Source organism: Balaenoptera musculus, chromosome 12 (genome assembly GCF_009873245.2).
Source record: "Balaenoptera musculus isolate JJ_BM4_2016_0621 chromosome 12, mBalMus1.pri.v3, whole genome shotgun sequence".
NCBI classification, from domain to species: domain Eukaryota; kingdom Metazoa; phylum Chordata; class Mammalia; order Artiodactyla; family Balaenopteridae; genus Balaenoptera; species Balaenoptera musculus.
In genome coordinates this window covers 59760031-59783768 of record NC_045796.1, presented here as the reverse complement: position 1 = coordinate 59783768, position 23738 = coordinate 59760031, and the positions used below count along the sequence as shown (strand labels likewise).

At 41.9% G+C, this 23738-nt stretch overlaps 1 protein-coding gene across 8 annotated transcripts in view; it reads right to left on the bottom strand.

The window, feature by feature from the left end:
• The window catches only part of FAXC (failed axon connections homolog, metaxin like GST domain containing), a 98020-nt gene that overhangs the window by 48803 nt on the left and 25479 nt on the right, over nucleotides 1-23738 (bottom strand). For all 8 annotated transcript variants that reach the window (XM_036871027.1, XM_036871028.1, XM_036871023.1 and 5 more), the window contains 2 exons: nucleotides 21637-21772; nucleotides 5115-5311 (listed from right to left, as the gene is read on the bottom strand). In XM_036871027.1, coding sequence (XP_036726922.1) covers nucleotides 5115-5311; nucleotides 21637-21675 — 236 coding nt within the window. In that variant the 5' untranslated portion in view covers nucleotides 21676-21772. The remainder of the gene's footprint in view (nucleotides 1-5114; nucleotides 5312-21636; nucleotides 21773-23738) is intronic.

Genomic DNA, 23738 nt, shown 5'->3' with positions numbered 1-23738 from the left:
CTTTTCCTCTCACCTCTTCCACGTTGCCAAGATTTTTCTCTTTATTCCTTCCACCTTCTTACACGTCACTCATGGGGTGATCTAATTTTCACACTCATGATTTCAAAGTGAGGACTGCCCACGAGACCTCTGCCCTGAGGTCCACGGATCCATGTGAAGGAGCTTCGGGAGCTCAGACCAACATTTCCAAAGTTGGATTCATCCTCTTCCTTCCCTTCAATTCTGCTACTCTTCACCCAAACCAGAAAGAACCCCAGGAGTTCCTGTTCACTGCTCCCCACGCCTCACTCCTGACGGCCCGTCACCCTGTGGCTTTGCCCTTTTCTCCAACTCAGTTACCACTGCAGTGCAGGCTGCACCACTGCTCAACCCTGAGGACAGTGGCCTCCTTGCAGGGCTCCTGACAGCCCCTCAAGGCCCTCTGGAAATCCATTTCCCCCGAAGCAGCCACAGAAAGCCTCCTAAGACACAAATTGAACGGTACCTCACTGCTTCTCAGAGTCATTCATTAACTCCCCACAGCTGCTTAGCTTGGCACGCCAGCCTCCCATCCCTCCCCACAGCCTGACCCCAACACCTGCATCACCTCCCGTGCACCCACCACACAGAATTACACATGCCCCCACCCCAGACACCACTTTCTTGCCTCTAAACTTTGGCAGATTGCTGCCCCCTCTGCCTGGACATCCTCATCTTCCCCTCCCACCTGGCCCCTTCGCCTGCCACCCTGATTGGCCCTAGATTCTGCTGTGGCACCATCTCCTCAGGAAGCTTTCCCCGCATCGCTCCAGCAGGTGCTGGTTGCCTGGCCTCGGTTCTTCAAACGCTCCCCTGGCGTTGGCCACTGTGCAAGCTGGGTGCCTCCCTGTCCTGTGAGCCATCTGAGGACAGGGACAGCATCTCGTCACCTTGCTTCCCCGCCCCCATCCAGCACAGTGCCAGCTACTGGTAGTCATCCATTCACTAAGTCTGCTGAAAGAATGAATTATCAATTGAATGAAAAGCCTTCACTTCTGAGCCAGCCTCTGCTAAGTAGTGTTTCTAAGGGCTGACAATATTTACACAGAAAAATGGAAAGAGAGATGCCTATGGAGAAGGAACAAGAAGGGGCTGCCACCATTCTCTTCTGGGATCTGCCTCTTCACTCTACACTGGGAAGAGGCCCACTGCACAAGGAATCATGAATTATTAACTGGAGAGGACGGGGAAGGCCAATTTGGAAACTAGACCAGGCTGAGCAATTAAAATAATTTCTCATTCTGAGAGCCTCTCTCAGGAAGTTGATACTCATTTTCGTTATCGCAACTGATGTATCTGGTCTCTCCTACAAAATGAGGTCAAAGAGGTTTTTTCTTTTTTCAGTATTGATTATCTTAGAACAGAAGAGTAAACCCTGCTCAAACATTTTTAAAGCAGATTAGGAAGGCAGGAAAGAAAAGCAGACCTCTGATGTTTTAATGAAGACATCCCTCATTATAACCTAACATGAGGCCTGGCCCATAGCAGAAATGACTACTAGTACACATGTGAGAAACTGCAAACCATGGCAAACTACTGTTTGACGAATGAGTCTTAGCATATTGCCTTCCCAACCATGAGAATGCCCTTTTCTGGGTCATGCTACATCCTTGCCATCTTTCACTTGTACTCTAAATGCTCAAGGGTGCGAGAGCATATGATATGCTTCTGTAATTTCACCACGTTTCACAGGCATTAGATTAGCCTCTCCAAACAGGGGTCCTCACTACGTCTAAAAGTAGGGGTGGAGGGGGACAAAAAAAGAAAGGAGAAGGGACCACATCAATCGAGCTGTAATCAGGGAGAGAGTGTCTCCTTGGCTTTTAGAGAAGGAGATCTTGGGTAAGTCATTTTATTAAAGCATCCCATCTCTCCCATTCACCAAAAGCCAAAATCAAAATTTAAAAATTATGGCCAACCTAAAAATGAATTTGAATCCTCTATTCTAACCCCTATATTTTTATGGGTAAAACTGTTATGGCTATAGATAGTTTGACAACGGTGCCCTGCACACTTCCCTATGGGGTTGGAAGACGCTCAAGACACTCAGTAGTGTCCACAAGGGGGCAGTATGTCACACAGAAGCAGCTATAGCTTCTGTTACCAAAACTCAATTTCGTTCCAGTAATCAGACTTCGCTTTACACCGGCTTCCCTGCATTAGATCTAACTTGAGCATCCAGTGGAACAAAGGGAATGAAAACCCATCTCCCTCATCTTCAATAATAGCTGTATAATGCAAGCGTATGGATTTCAAGTTCAGGAAAAACCACTTTATAGCTGAGTGTGCTTATTTGAACAGACCTAACTCAGAGCTTCAGAATTATGTGATGTTATATAATGACAGCCTTCCAATGTCTTTGCTTTTCAGAAAATCATATGTGAAGTGGAGTATTTTTAAAGTTTCAGACCAAAATAAACATATCTGAAAACTCCAGATAACTGAATCAACTGAGTCAAACAATTGATTCCATCTCTTCCACTTCTGTAAGTACAAACACAACCTTAGAGCACACTGATGGTCAGAATTTAACAAGCTCTCATGGAAAGCTCATACTTGTAATGTTTTCCTACATATTGTGGTCAGTTCCCTATGCTGGCCCCTGGTTTCCACAGGTACACATTTTCTTACCATGGGTTGCACGGGCAGTGTGGGGCTGGGAGGGGGGCGGGTGTGTCTTTTCTCCCCTGGGATTTAGAGCTCTCAGGAAAGCCTGTTCAGGATCTCCCCAAAGCAAGAAGTTGGCTAAAGGTTTGGGAACTTTATGAAACAGAGAAAGTTTGCTTTTCCTTCCGCTACTAGAGACTAAAAGAAATTGGAGGAATTTGGATTTTTTTTTTTTGAAAGTTCACTGGATATTTATATCTCAGTCAAGACCTGACCTCCCACCTTCACTATCTGTTCCTCAAATTAACCCTTGAGACACAAATGAGAAACAGTAGCTAACCCAAAAAAGTATTTTTTTAATTAAAAAAAGAGAAGAATCTACAAATGACCTAAGCAACTTCCCAAGCACTTGGGGGTTTGTAGTCTGTAAAATTAAGATTCTTCCCCACCAGGGTACCACCTCCCAACTCTCCCTCCCACCCCTCCCCACCACACCCCATCTCATTAGCAGGGATCCTCTCATTAGGAAGAGAAGGGAAGGGAAGAGCAGGAGATGAACTTCTACCAGAGAGTAAACATATATAAAACGTCACTAAAACCCAGAGCAAGAAGCAGTGATGGGTGGTACTTGGGAATCTAGCTGGATCAAAGTCTTTCTAACTGGAATATAAATTTTATGAACCACTACAGAAAACAAAGAGTGTAGAAAAATATCAACTTAAATGTAAGGTTTTCGGCTTTTCAGGCAGCTGACAAAGTGCTAGCTCTCCACATTAATGGGCCCATCCATTAAATGATGCAGCACTTTGATGGGGGCCTCAGCAAGGGAAGGCACCGAGGGTTTGGGTGCCTGTGCTGGTTCTTCATTTCCCTGATCGCTGCAAAGCGGGGACTCGAACCTGGCAAGCAGGTGAGACGACTCTGTTCCTCAAAGGCTTTTCCCTGAGACTAAGCATGTCACCTGTACTCATGCATTTTGGTCCACACTGCAACCCCTGCACTCTTTGAGAGGGAAGGGTCATCAGTTCTCCACAGGTATTATAAGGAACAGACCAGAGTTCATTCTGGGCACACGGAGTCTGTGATCACCCCCAGGCTGATCTGCACCCCTGACTCCACTCTCTGTCTGGTTCCCTCCTTCCTCCCACCCTCTGCAGTGAGAAGGGGAAGAAAGTGCTGCTTCAGGTCAGCCCTGGAATAAAGTGAGCAAGAACTGAAAGTGGAAAAAGAAAAAGAAAAACAGACGGTCACAAAATCCAAGAGACAAGTTTTCCATTTAGAAAGAGAGCTGAATGGATGAAATAGGAATGTGGTGGCAAAAAACCTTCTACAATCAACCCCACAGTGAGTGAATCTCTTGGTGGAAGAGGTAAAAAGCTACTCGGTGAGCAATAACCCAGGAGTAACAATTAATGCCAAAAAAAGTGGGCTCAGCAATTCTTTATTAAATCTTTGGAACAAGATAAAGTGCAGAAATCAGGGAGAAAACGTCTCTTATCTATTGGAGTGTATAGAAAGATGCTAAAACTCCAGAAGACGGATGAAAGAAAAAGAAGAAACCCACGTATCAATGAGCTTGTAAAGCAAGAAGAACCAAGTCTGTTTAACTCAGGCGATGTCACAGCCAGCACGCCAGGGGCAGCACAGGGGCACCTACCTCATCCACACAGTGTGTGTTATGCTTCGGACTCAGGGAATACGGGCTAGGAGTCAGCCAATCAAGGCAAGGCACAGGATAGGAGTCAGCCAATCAGAGCAAAGTACAGGCTAGCAGTCAGCCAATCCGGGCAAAGTTGCTCAGAAAATAGTAGTATGCTTTACTTCTGGATCATAGAGAAGCTCTTGTCATCCAAGGAAAACTGACAATACCCTGCCAAAGCTTGCTTAATTTATGTCACCTGAGACTTCTGTCCTGCCTTAGTCTTCTGTTCCCTCCTCTGGGTATCTGATGTACTATCACTTTAATTCAGCAGTTTGTACTGGTAAAAAGCCCAGTCTACTGAAATATCTCCCTCACCTCAGTGACTTAGATCAGGGGTCAGCCAACTATATAGCCCATGGGCTAAGAAGTTTTCATATTTGTAAATGGTTGAGGAAAAAAAATCAAAAGAATAGTATTTCGTATTAAATGAAATTCAAATTTCAGTGCTTTTGTTGTTTTACTGAAACACAGTCACACTTATTCATGTGTGTACAATCTGTGGCTGCTTTTGCACGAAAACTGCAGAGTTAAGTAGCTGCCACAGACACATATGGCTCGAAAAGCCTAAAATATGCACTAGCTGGGCCTCCACAGAAAATGTCAACCCTGCTCTAGACACCTAGAAACTTAACAGTCGTAACTTTGACCCCTAAGTCAGTCAGAATGTAGAACACTTTGGAAAAGGCGGTGGGTTGGGGGGGAGTGTCTGAAAAGTGAAACAACTTAGCTTACTCCAAATGATAGGGACAGGCCCTGGACACCCACCCAGGTGCCCGCGGGGACTCACCAATAGAAATGCTCCTCCACCATCTTAGTCACTGCCCTGGAGATGGCTCTTTCATGAGGACCAAGGTTTTTGTTTAAATTCACTCCAAGTTTCTCTTCCAGAAAGTCAATTATGAATTCTGTCCCAGAAACTTTTTCATGATTATATTCAATCCAAGGCATTTTCCCTTGAGCAGAGAGCTTTCCACCAAAATAGTTCTAAGCAAAGTAAATTTTAAAAAGAGAAAAGCAATGTTTTATTTAAACTTCACTGTATGATTAACAGAAACAAATATTCCAATGGCATATTTGATAGTGACTGCACTATTCAAGTGAATGAACTCAGCATATAAACTCTTAAGGGAATAAGGAGTTACTCTTAAAAAAAAAGATTTGTCTCACATGAAAATATTACTTTACTCCCATAGATTTTATCATGGGTTCTGGCTTACTGTTTTAAAAAAAAAAAAAAAAAAAAGAGCAGGGAGGAAGGGAAGTGTTGAAATGATCCTGATCCTCGTAAGAGTCAGTCTAGTTATAATATGTGAACAACCCAAAAATGCAAAAAGTAAAAATAAGCCATGAGAAGGCTTGTACTGACCAGGCTACTGATCAAAAACCTCACTTGAAACCCAGTAGCTTACACTTGAAAATGCTTAATACCACTACACTGCAAACAAGTGGTCCCAGAAATTATAAGTTAGGTGTAACAAAGGGTGTCCAACAGACTCAACTCCAGTGCCTGTGAAAATGCAGATTGCTGGGCCCCCGCCCAGATCACTGGGTCAGAATCCAGGGAAAAGTGCCCAGAAATCTGTGTTTTTGACAAGCTCCCTTTGATTCACACCCACACTAGAAGCTCACAGTGTCTCAGAGGGGATTCTGATCCCAGAATGGGGTTGGGTGGGGAGGTGGAGGTGGAGTCACACACTTCATAGACACTGAGAATGACAGAGTAACATCTTCTCACTATATTAAAAGATCTTAACCACACTGATGGAGGGGATTCTGTGGTAATGATTGCATTTACTCAATCCCTTTTCTCACAGTAGTTGATTTTTAAATCTGAATCCATTTTTGGGTGGTCTACACAGACTAAATTAATCAGATTATTACCAACTCTTCCTCATACTTCATACAAGTCGATAGTTCAGATACTGTGGGCTAATAGCAAGTGTTGGTTCCCGTGGAGGAAACTGAACTCTCAAATATTGCTGGTGGGAAAGTAAAACGGCACAGCCACTTTGAAACTATGTGACAGTTTCTTAAAAAGTGAAGTACACACCTGCCACTCAATCCAGCCATTTCACGCCTAGGTATTTACCCAAGAGAAAAGAAAGCATATGTCCGTGCAAAGACTTGTACACAAATGTTCATAGAAGCTTTATTTGCAATTGTCAAAAACAGGGAAAAAAAATCAAATGCTCATCAAGAGGTAAATGAATAAACAAATTCTGGTATAACCTTACCATGGAATACTACTCAGCAATAGTTCATAAAAAGGAATGAACTATTGATACACACAATGAATTTGGTAGAGAACAATGGGGACTTCAACTGTTCTCTGACTCCTGGTGTCTTGATTTCTTATCTCATTGATTATTCTAAAGAAATTCATTCTAGGCCTAAGCCTGGAAAAGGGAGTTATTGGGGCTGCTGCTAGCCATATTGTTTTTGTGCAATTTGGAAAATAGAGCCTCCTCTGGGTGGATACAGTCCATGCCAGGATTCACAGCTTGGCAAGAGGTGGGTCCAGATTTTGCCCCCACTCCTTGTCCAGGCACTGTTGTGCAGTGAACAACCTGCACAACTATACATGGCAGCCCTAGACATTACTCCTGATGTTGCGAAATGTCAAGTTTTAAAAGTTGCTAGTACATCTGACATTTTTAAAATTTGTCCACTAAAGATGTGAATTTACCATATAACATAGTATCTGCTTCAGATTGCTCTTGATACCACCCATATCCTCCTTCCACATCCCCTTCTAGACTCTTGTCCTTCACAGATGGATTCTATCCTGCACACTGACATCAGAGGGAACTGTCTGTAGTGCAAATGAGATGCAGGACCTCTGCTGCTCAAAATTACCCAACGGCTTTTATAGGTCTAGTCTAACCCCCTTCACAAAGCGGTCTAGGCCCATACCATCTAGTCACCACCCACCTGCCCAGCCTCCCTGCTGCCAGTGCCTCTGATTTCCTGAATTCCAACTGCCCACCCCTAACCAAGTCAAAGTCCTGCCATCTCTCTGACTTTGTACACTCCTGTACCTTGTACAGGAATCCCTTTGCCCATCCTCTGCAAGTCCTATCCATCCTAAAAAATTCAGTTCAAATTTCACCTTGTTGGTGAACCATTTCCTCAAGGCACAACCATTATCTGCCGTTCCTCCATGCTTCTACTGTGCAGTGTATATTCCCCTCCCCTTTCAGAATTACTGTTTATACATCTGCCCTTCCTCTAGTCCATTCCTTCCCTGAGGACTTGGTACATTTTTATCTAGACCATTCTTTTTAATTGGGATAATAAAAATCAGTGATGAACTCTTATGGGAATGAAAGTTCTAGTAGGTTTTCATCATCAAAATTTTTTTTTTGCTTACTGGATAAAAAAAGCAGGAGACAACATTTTAGAGATAATATGAGTATATCTAAAAATTAGATGAATTCAAAAAATATTTTTAAAAAGAAACACAAAAATGTCCAAAGTAATTGTCAAAACTATGTGTGAGAGGCAGGTGATCTTTTTCCATGAATTTCAATTTTTCTGAATGTGGTTATATTACTTTTTAAATAAATATATATAATTTTAAAATAATACTTAATTTTCCTTAACTTCCTTAAATATACTAAAGAACTCCTGGTCTATTTTTATCTAAGCAATTGGAGTCTGACTGGCCCACCAAGAGTAGTTTCTGAAAGTAATTTGGAGAAGAAAGATGAAGAGGTAAATCCTCTTTACCTCTTTTCCAAGCTGATGTTTCCCCCTGCAAGTCTGTCCTAGATGAGTTGAATGCATCTACACTTACACTACATTATTAGCACAGCAGTGAAAGCAATAGGCTTTGGGTTTAAAGATCTGCTTCCCTCATTTAGTCAATCTGTGACCTTGGACCTCCCTGGTCTCCCTTAATCCCCCCTGGGCCCATCTATATAATGGGGATAAAAACAGTTGCTTGAATTAAATGAGAAAATGCACACCAAGTGTTTGACAGAGTGCCTTCATCAGAAGTATTAACATCACCATCACCATTTCAAAATGGAGAACTTGAGGCCTTAAAAGAAATCCCAGAGTCTTGGGAAACTGACATGCTACACTGGCCACAGTGCCCCAAACTTTTCAGCTAAATTTATATCCATTACATTCACTGCACCTCTGGAACCATCTTGAAAGGTCTCCCACTGGCTAAATTTGAGATAATTTGAGCAACTTTTGTGGATTATAACACGTTGAAAAAAATTCATGCAACCGCTATTGTGAATAAGAAATAGAGGCATTAGTCTCTGCCCCTGGTTCCCAGCACAGAGCTCCTAAAGCCCTTATAAAAAGCTAAGAGCACTAGGAGCACCTTTTGCTCTAAGGAGGTGACTCTGAGTGGGCTCCTGGATGAGCTGGTCACCAGAAAGACCAAGTCACAATTAGAAGCTTAGCATTTTCAAACCCCTCCCCCATCCTCCAGAGAGGAGAGAGGGGTTGGACATGGAGTTATTAACTGATCATGTCTACAGGAGGAAGCCTGCACAAAACCCCCAAAGTCTCGGGTTTGGAGAGCTTCCAGGTTGGTGAACACATTCACACTGGGAGGGTGACACCCTCAACTCCACGGGGACAGAAGCTCCTACACTCAGGACCCTCCCAAACCTCACTCTTCATCTGGCTGTTCATCTGTATCTTTTATCATATCCTCTAATAAACTGGTAAATGTAAGTAATCGTTTCCCTGAGTTCTGTGAGCTGCTCTAGCAAATTAATCAGACCTAAGGAAGGGTCTTAGAACCTCTGATCTACAGTCGGTTGGTCAGAAGCACAGGTGACAATCTGGGCTTGCAACTAGCATCTGGGGGTCTGGGGGGGCAGTCTTGTGGGACTGAGTCCTTAAGCTGTGGGATCTGACACTATCTCTGGGTAGCGTCAGAATTGAATTAAACTGTAGGATGTCCAGCTGGTGTCAGTGAATCACTTGGTGCGGGGAAAAGCCTCCACACATCTGACCAAAAGTGTCAGAAATGAAGTGTTTCACGTGAGTGGTAAAGGATACTCATGGGGAGAAACACGCAGTAGGAAGGAACTGGTTTTCCCTACACAGGGAGGAAAAATCCGAGTATTTCCCTTTACAAGTAGTTTTGTAGAAGAATGTCCTTCTTTTTTGAAGATGCACACTGAAGAATTGAGGGGTGAAGCGTCATGATTCTTACAGCTTATGTTCAAATGCTGCATAAAAAAAATTGTTCATAAAAGTATATATAAAGAGAAATAAAGGAAAGAAGGCAACATGTTAACAATTGGTGAAACAAGGTGAAGGGCATATGGATGTTCGTTGTATTATTCTTTTAACTTGTCTGTAGCTTAGAAAAATTCCGAAACAAAAAGATTGTGCAGGTGGTGTGGGAGGGTGGTGTATAGAAAAAAAAACAGCAAATAAATAGAACATCAGAAGTTAGGGGAAAGGCCAGCTTCTGTTTCCTAACCTCATAACCTCACAATACCTATTTTTAGCTTCTATATTCAAAATGTTAAATAAATCACGATTGTTCAGTCTTAACATGTAAAAGGCTAATTTAATCCTTGCTCAGGAAAGGGAGGATTGCGAGATTGGAACCAAGATGGCAGAGTAGAAGGACGTGCTCTCACTCCCTCTTGCAAGAACACGAGAATCACAACTAGCTGCTGGACAATCATCGACAGGAAGACACTGGAACTCACCAAAAAAGATACCCCACATCCAAAGACAAAGGAGAAGCCACAATGAGATGGTAGGACAGGCACAATCACAGTAACATCAATTCCCATAACCGCTGGGTGGGTGACTCACAAACTGGAGAACACTTATACCACAGAAGTCCACCCAATGGAGTGAAGGTTCTGAGCCCCACGTCAGGCTTCCCAACCTGGGGGTCTGGCAACGGGAGGAGGAATTCCTAGAGAATCAGATGTTGAAGGCTACTGGGATTTGTTGCAGGACTTCGACAGAACTGGGGGAAACAGAGACTCCACTCTTGGAGGGCACACACAAAGTACTGTGCGCATCGGGACCCAGGGGAAGGAGCAGTGACCCCAGAGGAGACCGAACCAGACCTACCTGCTAGTGTTGGAGGGTCTCCTGCAGAGGCGGGGAGTGGCTGTTTCTCACCCTGAGGACAAGGATATTGGCAGCAGAAGTTCTGGGAAGTACTCCTTGGCGTGAGCCCTCCCAGAGTCTGCCATTAGCCCCACCAAAGAGCCCAGGTAGGCTGCAGTGTTGGGTTGCCTCAGGCCAAACAACCAACAGGGAGGGAACTCACCCCACCCATCAGCAGTCAAGCGGATTAAAGTTTTACTGAGCTCTGCCCACCAGAGCAACACGAGCTCTACCCACCACCAGTCCCTCCCATCAGGAAACTTGCATAAGCCTCTTAGATAGCCTCATCCACCAGAGGGCAGACAGCAGAAGCAAGAAGAACTACAATCCTGCAGCCTGTGGAACAAAAACCACATTCACAGAAAGACAGACAGATGAAAAGGCAGAGGGCTATGTACCAGATGAAGGAACAAGATAAAACCCCAGAAAAACAACTAAATGAAGTGGAGATAGGCAACCTTCCAGAAAAAGAATTCAGAATAATGATAGAGAGGATGATCCAGGACCTCCGGAAAAACAATGGAGGCAAAGATAGAGAAGATGCAAGAAATGTTTAACAAAGACCTAGAAGAATTAAAGAACAAACAAACAGAGATGAACAATACAATAACTGAAATGAAAACTACACTAGAAGGAATCAACAGCAGAATAACTGAGGCAGAAGAACAGATAAGTGACCTGAAAGACAGAATGGTGGAACTCACTGCTGCGGAACAGAATAAAGAAAAAAAAATGAAAAGAAATGAAGACAGCCTAAGAGATGGAGGCAAAACATTCGCATTATAGGGGTCCCAGAAGGAGAAGAGAGAGAGAAAGGACCTGAGAAAATATCTGAAGGGATTATAGTCGAAAACTTCCCTAACATGGGAAAGGAAATAGCCACCCAAGTCCAGGAAGCACAGCGAGTCCCATACAGGATACACCCAAGGAGAAACACATCGAGACACATAGTAATCAAACTGGCAAAAATTAAAGACAAAGAAAAATTATTGAAAGCAGCAAGGGAAGAACAACAAATAACATACTAGGGAACTCCCATAAGGTTAACAGCTGATTTCTCAGCAGAAACTCTACAAGCTAGAAGGGAGTGGCATGATATACTTAAAGTGATGAAAGGGAAGAACCTACAACCAAGATTACTCTACCCGGCAAGGATCTCATTCAGATTCGATGGAGAAATCAAAAGCTTTACAGACAAGCAAAAGCTAAGAGAATTCAGCACCACCAAACCAGCTCTACAACAAATGCTAAAGGAACCTCTCTAAGTGGGAAACACAAGAGAAGAAAAGGACGTACAAAAAGAAACCCAAAACAATTCAGAAAATGGTCATAGGAACATAAATATCGATAATTACCTTAAACGTGAATGGATTAAATGCTCCAGCCAAAAGACACAGGCTTGCTGAATGGATACAAAAACAAGACGCATATATATGCTGTCTACAAGAGACCCACTTCAGACCTAGGGACACATATGACTGAAAGTGACGGGATGGAAAAAGATATTCCATGCAAATGGAAATCAAAAGAAAGCTGGAGTAGCAATACTCATATCAGATAAAACAGACTTTAAAATAAAGAATGTTACAAGAGACAAGGAAGGACACTACATAATGATCCAGGGATCAATCCAAGAAGAAGATATAACAACTATAAATATATATGCACCCAACATAGGAACACCTCAATACATAAGGCAACTGCTAACAGCTGTAAAAGAGGAAATTGACAGTAACACAATAATAGTGGGGGACTTTAACACCTCACTTACACCAATGGACAGATCATCCAAAATGAAAATAAATAAGGAAACAGAAGCTTTAAATGACACAATAGACCAGATAGATTTAATTGATATTTATAGGACATTCCATCCAAAAACAGATTACACCTTCTTCTCAAGTGCGCATGGAACATTCTCCAGGATAGATCACATATTGGGTCACAAATCAAGCCTCAGTAAATTTAAGAAAATTGAAATCATATCAAGCATCTTTTCTGATCACAACGCTATGAGATTAGAAATGAATTACAGGGAAAAAAACAAAAAACACAAACACATGGAGGCTAAACAATACGTTGCTAAATAACCAAGAGATCACTGAAGAGATCAAAGAGGAAACCAAAAAATACCTCGAGACAAATGACAATGAAAACACGACGATCCAAAACCTATGGGATGCAGCAAAAGCAGTTCTAAGAGGGAAGTTTATATCTATACAAGCCTACCTCAAGAAACAAGAAAAATCTCAAATAATCAATCTAACCTTACACCTAAAGGAACCAGAGAAAGAAGAACAAACAAAACCCAAAGTTAGCAGAAGGAAAGAAATCATAAAAATCAGAGCAGAAATAAATGAAATAGAAACAAAGAAAACAATAGCAAAGATCAATAAAACTAAAAGCTGGTTCTTTGAGAAAATAAACAAAATTGATAAACCATTAGCCAGACTCATCAAGAAAAAGAGGGAGAGGACTCAAATCAATAAAATGAGAAATGAAAAAGGAGAAGTTACAACAGACACCGCAGAAATACAAAGCATCCTAAGAGACTACTACAAGCAACTCTATGCCAATAAAATGGACAACCTGGAAGAAATGGACAAATTCTTAGAAAGGTATAACCTTCCAAGACTGAAGCAGGAAGAAATAGAAAATATGAACAGACCAATCACAAGTAATGAAATTGAAACTGTGATTAAAAATCTTCCAACAAACAAAAGTCCAGGACCAGATGGCTTCACAGGTGAATTCTATCAAACATTTAGAAAAGTGCTAACACCCATCCTTCTCAAACTCTTCCAAAAAATTGCAGAGGAAGGAACACTCCCAAACTCATTCTATGAGGCCACCATCACCCTGATACCAAAACCAGACAAAGATACTACAAAAAAAGAAAATTACAGACCAATATCACTGATAAATATAGATGCAAAAATCCTCAACAAAATACTAGCAAACAAAATCCAACAACACATTAAAAGGATCATACACCATGATCAAGTGGGATTTATCCCAGCGATGCAAGGATTCTTCAATATACTCAAATCAATCAATGTGATATACCATATTAACAAACTGAAGGAGAAAAAACACACGATCATCTCAATAGATGCAGAAAAAGTTTTTGACAAAATTCAACACCCATTTATGATAAAAACTCTCCAGAAAGTGGGCATAGAGGGAACCTACCTCAACATAATAAAGGCCATATATGACAAACCCACAGCAAACATCATTCTCAATGGTGAAAAACTGAAAGCATTTCCTCTAAGATCAGGAACAAGACAAGGATTTCCACTCTCGCCACTATTATTCAACATAGTTTTGGAAGTCCTAGCCACGGCAATCAGAGAAGAAAAAGAAATAAAAGGAATACAAATTGGAGAAGTAGTAAAACTGTCACTGTTTGCAGATGACATGATACTATACATAGAGCATCGTAAAGATGCCACCAGAAAACTACTAGAGCTAATCAATGAATCTGGTAACATTGTAGGATACAAAATTAATGCACAGAAATCTCTTGCATTCCTATACACTAATGATGAAAAATCTGAAAGAGAAATTAAGGAAACACTCCCATTGACCATTGCAACAAAAAGAATAAAATACCTAGGAATAAACCTACCTAGGGAGACAAAAGACCTGTATGCAGAAAACTATAAGACACTGATGAAAGAAATTAAAGATGATACCAACAGATGGACAGATATACCATGTTCCCGGATTGGAAGAATCAATATTGTGAAAATGACTATACTACCCAAAGCAATCTACAGATTCAGTGCAATCCTTATCAGATTACCAATGGCATTTTTTATGGCACTAGAACAAAAAATCTTAAAATTTGTATGGAGACACAAAAGACCCCGAATAGCCAAAGCAGTCTTGAGAGAAAAAAACGGAGCTGGAGGAATCAGACTCCCTGACTTCAGACTATACTATAAAGCTAGAGTAATCAAGACAATATGGTACTGGCACAAAAACAGAAACATAGATCAATGGAACAAGATAGAAAGCCCAGAGATAAACCCACGCACCTATGGTCAACTAATCTATGACAAAGGAGGCAAGGATATACAATGGAGAAAAGACAGTCTCTTCAATAAGTGGTGCTGGGAAAATTGGACAGCTACATGTAAAAGAATGAAATTGGAATGCTCCCTAACACCATACACAAAAATAAACTCAAAATGGATTAGAGACCTAAACGTAAGACTGGACACTATAAAACTCTTAGAGGAAAACATAGGAAGAACACTCTTTGACATAAACCACAGCAAGATCTTTTTTGATCCACCTCCTAGAGTAATGGAAATAAAAACAAAAATAAACAAATGGGACCTAATGAAACTTCAAAGCTTTTGCACAGCAAAGGAAACCATAAACAAGACGAAAAGACAACCCTTAGAATGGGAGAAAATATTTGCAAACGAATCAACGGACAAAGGATTAATCTCCAAAATATATAAACAGCTCATGCAGCTCAATATTAAAAAAACAAACAACCCAATCCAAAAATGGGCAGAAGACCTAGACATTTCTCCAAAGAAGACATACAGATGGCCAAGAAGCACATGAAAAGATGCTCAACATCACTAATTATTAGAGAAATGCAAATCAAAACTACAATGAGGTATCACCTCACTCCTGTTAGAATGGGCATCATCAGAAAATCTACAAACAACAAATGCTGGAGAGGGTGTGGAGAAAAGGGAACCCTCTTGCCCTGTTGGTGGGAATGTAAACTGATACAGCCACTATGGAGAACAGTATGGAGGTTCCTTTAAAAACTAAAAATAGAATTACCATATGATCCAGCAATCCCACTACTGGGCATATACCCAGAGAAAACCATAATTCAAAAATACACATGCACCCCAATGTTTATTGCAGCACTATTTACAATAGCCAGGTCATGGAAGCAACCTAAATGCCCATCGACAGACGAATGGATAAAGAAGTTGTGGTACATATATACAATGGAATGCTACTCAGCCCTAAGAAGGAACAATACTGGGTCATTTATTGAGACGTGGATGGATCTAGAGACTGTCATACAGAGTGAAGTAAGTCAGAAAGAGAAAAACAAATATCGTATATTAACGCATGTATGTGGAACCTAGAAAAATGGTACAGATGAACCGGTTTGCAGGGCAGAAATTGAGACACAGATGTAGAGAACAAACGTATGGACACCAAGGGGGGAAAACCGCGGTGGGGTGGGGTGGTGATGTGCTGAATTGGGCGACTGGGATTGACATGTATACACTGATGTGTATAAAATGGATGACTAATAAGAACCTGCTGTATAAAAAAATTTTAAATAAAATTCAAAAATTAAATACATAAATAAAATAAATAAATTTTAAAAAAAAGAAGTTAGGGCCAAGAGCCAAAGCAGAGAGTTCCAAAGGAGCCATTTTCCTTCTTTTTTCTTTCTCGTATTTAAAAAGAATGATTGTGTCAAATACATGCTTCTTATACAACCAGTTATGGCAAACGATGTCTTTATGTATGTATGTCTAAAGACAAGTATGGAAAGATGGTCGGAAGAATTAGTGATGATAATCTCCAGCGAGTAGGATGTCAGGCGATTTTCATTTTCCCGTTACACTTTTCTGTAGTGTTTGAAATTCTTATAAGGACCTTACGTCATCTATATGTAATCAGGAAAAAACAAAAAACAAGAAAACGGTAAATCCGTTTTTGGTCTGAAAAAAATTAGCCATATCTGCAGGACTCCTGCAGGACTTCTTTTTTGCAACTTCCTATGAATCTATAATTATAACAAAATGAAAACTTTTAAAAATTGACCCACCAATATTTATATTCTGATTTTAACCAACACATCAGGCTTTTTAAGAAAACCCCTGTGAGTTCCTACTAATGGTCATCAAATACTTACCCCGTCTCATTTTTGTTAAAAAATAAAAAAGCTTCAAATATAAAGTTGTGCTCTTAGGAGGATGACATTTTAATTTTTTTTTAAAAGGTACAGGGCACAGAAGGGGCGGAGGGTAGAGCTCCCTGGGTCTATGACAGAATACCTCTCTACTCATCCTCCAAGCGATGAGCCCCACCAGCACTTCCCAGGAACCACCTGCATGCACACAAACCCTCGCTGACGGCACACGGGTCTCAAGGCACCGTCCCTCCCCCCACCCCAACGCCACCCACTCCCCCGCTCCCCTCCCCGGGGGCTCAGGGCATCCCTTTCTAAACCATAGGACCATTTTCCTGTTACCTACCCTGCTGAATGCTCCCTTCATCTCTTTTCCATAGAGACCTCACAGAAGAAAAAACACTCCTTTCCTAAAACATATACTTAACAAGCAATACTAATTTTGGAAGGGGGTAAGCAGTCCCCTTCTGGAAAGTCTCTCCAGGCTTCATAGCAAGGCGTGTATCCAGTTGTTCCAGTTATACTAACTAAAAGCAGTATATGCACTGTTACTGCGTAACAGTGCAGCATCATGCTCTGAAACATGACCAGAGGTGTTAGGCTGCTGGCAGAGACAAGGCTGGGGCAATCAGTGCTTGATGGCTTGAAGGCAAGAAAGGAAAGGGCAGCACAGCCTGGCAGCTGTTGCAGCCGTTGCCAACGGCAAGAGGACTTCATCAAGGGCGGGGGGCACAGGAGATCCAGAAAGCCACCAGAGGCTGCAGCGCACAAAACTCAGGTTTGGGGCCCTAATTGCCCCAAAGCTGTCCTGGCTAAATGCAGCAATCTGGTGGGGAGTGACAACGGCCCAGAGGCAGGCAGCGGTTGTGACCAGTGAGCAGTCTCTTCCTTCAACGTGAGTCCCTCAGTGACACACACCTTCAAGTGCTGACAGCCAATGCCGAGCTGAACAAGGATCTCTCAAATCCGATCCAATGTATGTAGATGATTCAAGCCTTGTCTGGTCTTTTGCTATTTTCTCCTCCATTGCTGGCTTAGAAAGTCCTGAATAACCTCCCTGCTTCTCTGTCCAGACTGACCCCTTGCATTCCAGTTCCCCGTCATAAATAAAGACCCTTTTTCTGTTCCCCAAACACCTCATGCCTGTCAGATCCCCTAACTGAAGTCCAGATTCAGTGCCATATTCCCAGAGGACCACTTACCAAGCTGAGCATGTCATTCAACTGTCCCAGCACTGCCTTAGGAGCCTCACTGTCACCCCCATGCCCTCTTCTGTACAGAAACCAGCTCAGAAAGCACAGGCCATGGGGAGGCGGGACTTGGGGGGTAATATCATTAACAGGGTGCCAAAACCCTGGCTGGGTGAGGAACCTTCCCCCTCCAACCTCCCAGCTGCTCTGTTTCCTGCTAAGAAGACCACCCCCTCCCTATGCTGCTTCTTTGTAAGAGCTTAAAGGTGAACCCCTGACCAGTGGGAGCCATTTGGAGAAGTGGCAGCAAACTGGAGGAACCACGGTGGTGTGGGGATGCCTGGGTCTCACCTCCTTACTTTTCTTAAACTCCTTCAGAGGTACACAACCTGTGTCCTAAACTTTAGCCTTTGCCCCGTGCAAACTCCTGGGCAGGGAAGCTGACACCCCTGGTAAAAGGAGACCTCAAACCAAAATAACTAGACACCTGAGGGGTACAGTTACTGTAAGAGAAGGGCAATAGATAATATATACAACATGAGGCAGAATGATTGGGACAGACCGAAAAATTTAATTAGCATAAGAAATATCCTCCAAGGGATAAAGAAAGAGATTGTAATACAAACCAAGGGAAAATATTAAGAAGAAAAACGTAGAAGTTAAACACAATGGATGAGATAAATAATAGGATGGATACAAGAAGAGAACAGAGGGATGCAATGGAAGCTCAGAGAGACGAATTCTCCAAGAAGGAAGAAGAAAAGAATAAAGAGATAGGTTCAGAAACACAGAAAATAATACCAGAGATTCCAGGATCCAGATAATCAGGAATAGAAAAGAAGAAGGGGAAACAAACAAACAAAAAAGAAAAGGAGGGCTTCCCTGGTGGCGCAGTGGTTAAGAATCCACCTGCCAATGCAGGGGACACGGGTTCAAGCCCTGGTCCGGGAAGATCCCACATGCCGAGGAGCAACTAAGCCCGTGCGCCACAACTACTGAGCCTGCGCTCTAGAGCCCGCGAGCCACAACTACTGAGCTCGCGTGCCACAACTACTGAAGCCCGCATGCCTAGAGCCTGTGCTCCGCAACAAGAGAAGCCACCGCAATGAGAAGCCCACGTGCCACGACGAAGAGTAGCCCCTGCTCACTGCAACTAGAGAAAGCGCGTGAGCAGCGATGAAGACCCAATGCAGCCAAAAATAAATAAATAAGAAATAAATTTTTTTTTTAAAAAAGGAAACATGTGAAGAACATCGATAATTTCTTAGAATTAAAAAGAGATTAAAGACTTCAGGTGAAAAGAGTTTATAAAGGACCAAACAAGATACATGAAGACCCACACCAAGCCAGTTATGATGACATTTAAGAATGTTGAGATTAAAAAAAAAAAAAGAATGTTGAGATTCAATGTGAATTCTAAAAGCTTCCAGAGAGAAAGAAAAAGAGCCAGATTGGGGCTTCCCTGGTGGCGCAGTGGTTGAGAGTCTGCCTGCCAATGCAGGGGACGCGGGTTCGGGCCCTGGTCTGGGAAGATCCCACATGCCGCGGAGCAACTGGGCCCGTGAGCCACAATTACTGAGCCTGCGCGTCTGGAGCCTGTGCTCCGCAACAAGAGAGGCCGCGATAGTGAGAGGCCCGCGCACCGCGATGAAGAGTGGCCCCCGCTTGCCACAGCTAGAGAAAGCCCTCGCACAGAAACGAAGACCCAACACAGCCATAAATAAATAAATAAATAAATAAAAATTTAAAAAAATATATTAAAAAAAAAAAAAAGAGCCAGATTAACATCAGACTTTTCAATAGCAACAGCAAACCAAAAAGACAATGGAGTAATATTTTCAAAGCACTGAAGGAAACGAACTTTGGACATAGAAGTATCAAATGTGTGGCATAATAAAGATGTTCTTGGGCAAGCAAAGCCACTGAAAGTTTGCCCCATAAAGGCTCATTCAAAATATTCATCAAGGATGTACTCATATAAAAAGATAAATAAATCCTGTAGGATAAGATATATGGGAAATAAAGTTAGTCAAATAACTTAGTAAGTTTTCTGGCCTAAGAAAGGACCATAAAAAGAGAAAGGATTTCCAAAATTCCAGAATTAAAATATTAAATAACAGCAACACACCTGGGATAAGCCCTGGGAAGAAAGAGACCCAAGGTTCACGCAAACCTACTAACAGACTTGTAGTATTAGAGGGAAAGCACAGATTTTGACCCATATAAGAAGTGAGTGGGGATAAATAAACACAAATTTGGATCTTAAGAGCAACCGCCATTTAACAACAAAAATAGAATTTGTTTTTAAATGACAAGAAAAATATTTTTACCTATTAGAAAGCAGGAAATGAGAAAAAATAAAAACAAAGTATAGTAAGGAGAAAAATATTAAATAACATGTTAGAAATATGTCCTAATAAAATAATCATTGCAAGTGAAATGGATTAAACTCACCAATTAAGGACTCTCCGATTGGCTATAACTAATACATTGCCTACAAGAGACAAACACCAAAAAAAAGTAATAATAATAGAGAAAGAGGATGAAGAAAGATATCCCAAACAAATATGAACCAAAAGAAAGCTGGAGAATCGATCTGAATATCTGATAATACAGAATTCAAGGTTAAAAAAATCATAAGGGACAAAGATGGGTACTATATACCAGAAAAAGAAATAAAACAGTAAAAGATGTGATCTTTCATATTATATGGACCTAACAATATAACCTCGAATAGATACATACTCTTACCTAAAGCAAGAACTGACAGAATGACAGGAAAAGAGAGAAATCAACAAATACACTTGAATATTTTAACCCAATCCTTCCAGAAACTGCTAGAAGAGGCAGGCAAAAAATAAAGAGAGGCGCTTCCCTGGTGGCGCAGCGGTTAAGAATCCGCCTGCCAATGCAGGGGACACGGGTTCAAGCCCTGGTTCAGGAAGATGCCATGCTGTGGAGCAACTAAGCCTGTGCGCCACAACAACTGAGCCTGCGCTCTAGAGCCCGCAAGCCGCAACTACTGAGCCTGCGCGCCTAGAGCCCGTGCTCCACAGCAAGAGAAGCCAACCGCAATGAGAAGCCCGCGCACCACAACAAAGAGTAGCCCCCGCTCGCTGCAACTAGAGAAAGCCCGCGTGCAGCAACAAAGACCCAACGCAGCCAAAAATAAATAAATAAAATAAAATAATTTTTTTAACTTAAAAAACTAAATTTAAAAAAACAAAGATATAACAGGTCTAAACAATACACTAAACATGCTCAAACAAGTAGATAAAGCGAGAGCTCTACTCCCAGGGAATATGTCTCTATTTTCAACGTTTATAAACAAGTAGCCATACACAAGGCTAAAATGTCAGTAAATTCCAAGGAATTAATATCACAAAGACTACCTGCTTTGACCATAAAATTAAAAAACAATAACAAAAATCAAAGCTTTTTTTAGTGCCTATGACTAGAACTTAGGTGAAAAAGAAAAACATAAGGGAATTTTTTAAAAAAATATAATTGAATGACAATGAAAACGCAACCTGTCAAATTTGTGAGACAAAGCTCAAGCACTACTCAGAGAAAAATTTATATTTTAAACGCATTCATTCCTCTGTTCCCTCTCTAAGGCTGAAATGAGCAAGTGCTTCCCTGAAAGTCACCCAAACAGAACAACGAAGCAGTAGGAAAAACTCTCACAAAATCTACAAACATCTCTTTGGTGGCCTGCTGGACGTTTGTCCCCAGGATTCATAAGAGATAAATATAATGCTTCCAACAAATAGAAACCTAAAGGAAAGAACCACGTCAGGCTCACCTTTATTTATAGGTCCCCAATAGGCCAAACTATTAACCAAAGAATACTCTATGTCAGGAAAAAATAACATGGCCCTGAACGCTACGGAAGTCCAGGCCCTTGTGATCACTCGTTAAATTGGATGTAAAAATCAACAGACTGGAATCAAGTCTCCTAAGTATCTACTAAGGACTGGGCACCGCTGCTTTCATACCCACCCCTCTGGCACCAAGACCGAGCCCTTCCCACCCCGTGAGATTAAGTACTTCCCCCCTAGCCAATGTTGCTGCCACGAGGATAAAACATATTTGCACAAAAGTACCTGATAGGGTAAGTCAGCCATCCTTAAATAAGTTTCCATTTTCAAACAGAAAGGAGATAAACTGGGGACACCATTGTTAGGTCTTGCAAACTGATGCAAAATAATAGCATCTTTGGAGTCAATCTCTTGCTGTTTCCTGTCAAAACCAAAACAGAAAAAAAAGAACAATCCACGTGTTACACATGCAGTTCCCTTAGTTCCTTAGAGGCCCCTGCTGGGCTGTAGCTCCTCAATGAACAAGCAGGTCTGTTTGTCACAGGGGCTTACCTCACCAACAAGCACTTAGAGGGGGAAAGCTTGGTCAAAACATGAGAGAACCTCACAAACTCTGCTATTACCATAACTGCAAGGGCTCAGGAGAGTAACTACATGTCAACCTCTTTCTGGTACCTGTGGCCTATGGGCAGGATGTGTACTTTCTGGTATAGGTCCACCTCTTCTCCAGCTGGCTATGTCTACCTGCCAGGGACAAGTTGGAAGGATAAAAAAAGATATTCTGTGCTTACTGTACATCAGGCATTGTTCTGAGGGTTTCACGGGTATTATCTCATTTAATCTTCACAATAACCTTTTGAGGTAGGTACTACCGTTATCCATGTTTTGTAGATGAGGAAACCGAGGCACAGAGAATAAACTTGCCCAAAGTCCCATTACTAGTAAATGGCAGAACTTGGACTAAACCATGTAGTCAGAGCCTATGTTCTTGACCACGAGACTGTACCATGAAACAGTCTATTCATCCACAGGACCTTGGAAAAACAGTGCAGATTTGCTCTGCCACGACTCAAGTCTGCAGGGAATCTGAGACTCTGAATATTCTGGTCCCTCTTCCAAACTATCCATGCCCTCACCTGACCTTTCACCTGTGGTGCCAAGGAACCTGGCTTCTGGTGCTCTCTCCTCCTCTCTACCTTCACAGGTTCCCCACTTTCACCACACAGCATATATCCCAGTACCCCTGCCTTTTCCCTTTCTTCTGTCTCAGCCACACATCTATCTTTTCCTTTGGCTACTTTTCTGGGTGGTGAGGACTTCCCTGGTAGAGTTTTTCAGTAGCCACCATGTAGGAGATCAAATGCTGGATTCCACTTCTGGATACCTGGGGTCAAGTGCAAGCCCTACTTCCTATTGGCCACATCACCCAAGACCTCTCCTCCTCTCTCATTTGGAAAGTGAGGACAGTACCAATTCTGCCTCAATTATCTCGAGAACTAAATAAGATAATATCTGTAAACATTTGGTGAGCTATCAAGCATTAAGTGGTGGACTTTATTCTCATTCAAAGAGACATGGTCTTATCCCCTTAAACTACAAAATCTCATTCCAAACAGTGGCACTCATACACCACATTGGGGAACCTTTTGCAACTTCCATCTTTCACTCTTCCCAACCATTTCCCAGTCAGATAAACCTCCCTCTTCCCCCTTGGCCTTCCCTAAGCCTCTGGTTCCCTCACACTGTTCCTCATGTAATCCTCGTGTACTTCCTTGTACCCAAGCAAGCAAGGGCAAGCTCTTCATATCATCATCACAACGATGCCCACTTCCTGCAGAAATTTGCTGCCTTCTGACAATACTTGCTATGAAACAAAGGTTTTCACTTAGATGAAATGTTTGGGAGGTCAGATACTAAAATTAAGAAGCCACTTAGACTATGTTTCTAAAAAGTGCAAACTGTAGACTTGACAATTAACTGACTTTGTCCAGTCAAGTAATTCAACTCAGAGTGGTAATTTCATGTAAATTAGCCAGGCAAAAAATTTAAGAACTGAAAGAGAGGAGATAAATGTAAAATCCCCCGCTCCACTGGCCAGAACAATCTAATTCTGATGGTTAACTTGGGCCATGTCATAATAAGAATGGATGTGACCAGCATATGCCAATGACTTTGTGTACATCATACATATTAAATTATTTCATTCTGATAGTACCACTACAGAGTGGATATTGCTATAGTTTAAATTTAGAATATTATATCATACTTATATTTTACAGTAGACAAGGAAACTGAAGCTCAGAGAGGTTAAATACTTGCCCAAGGAATACCAATTTAAGATCAAGTCGTTAATAACGCTAGTTCCCAAGCTCTTAAGCACTTCGACT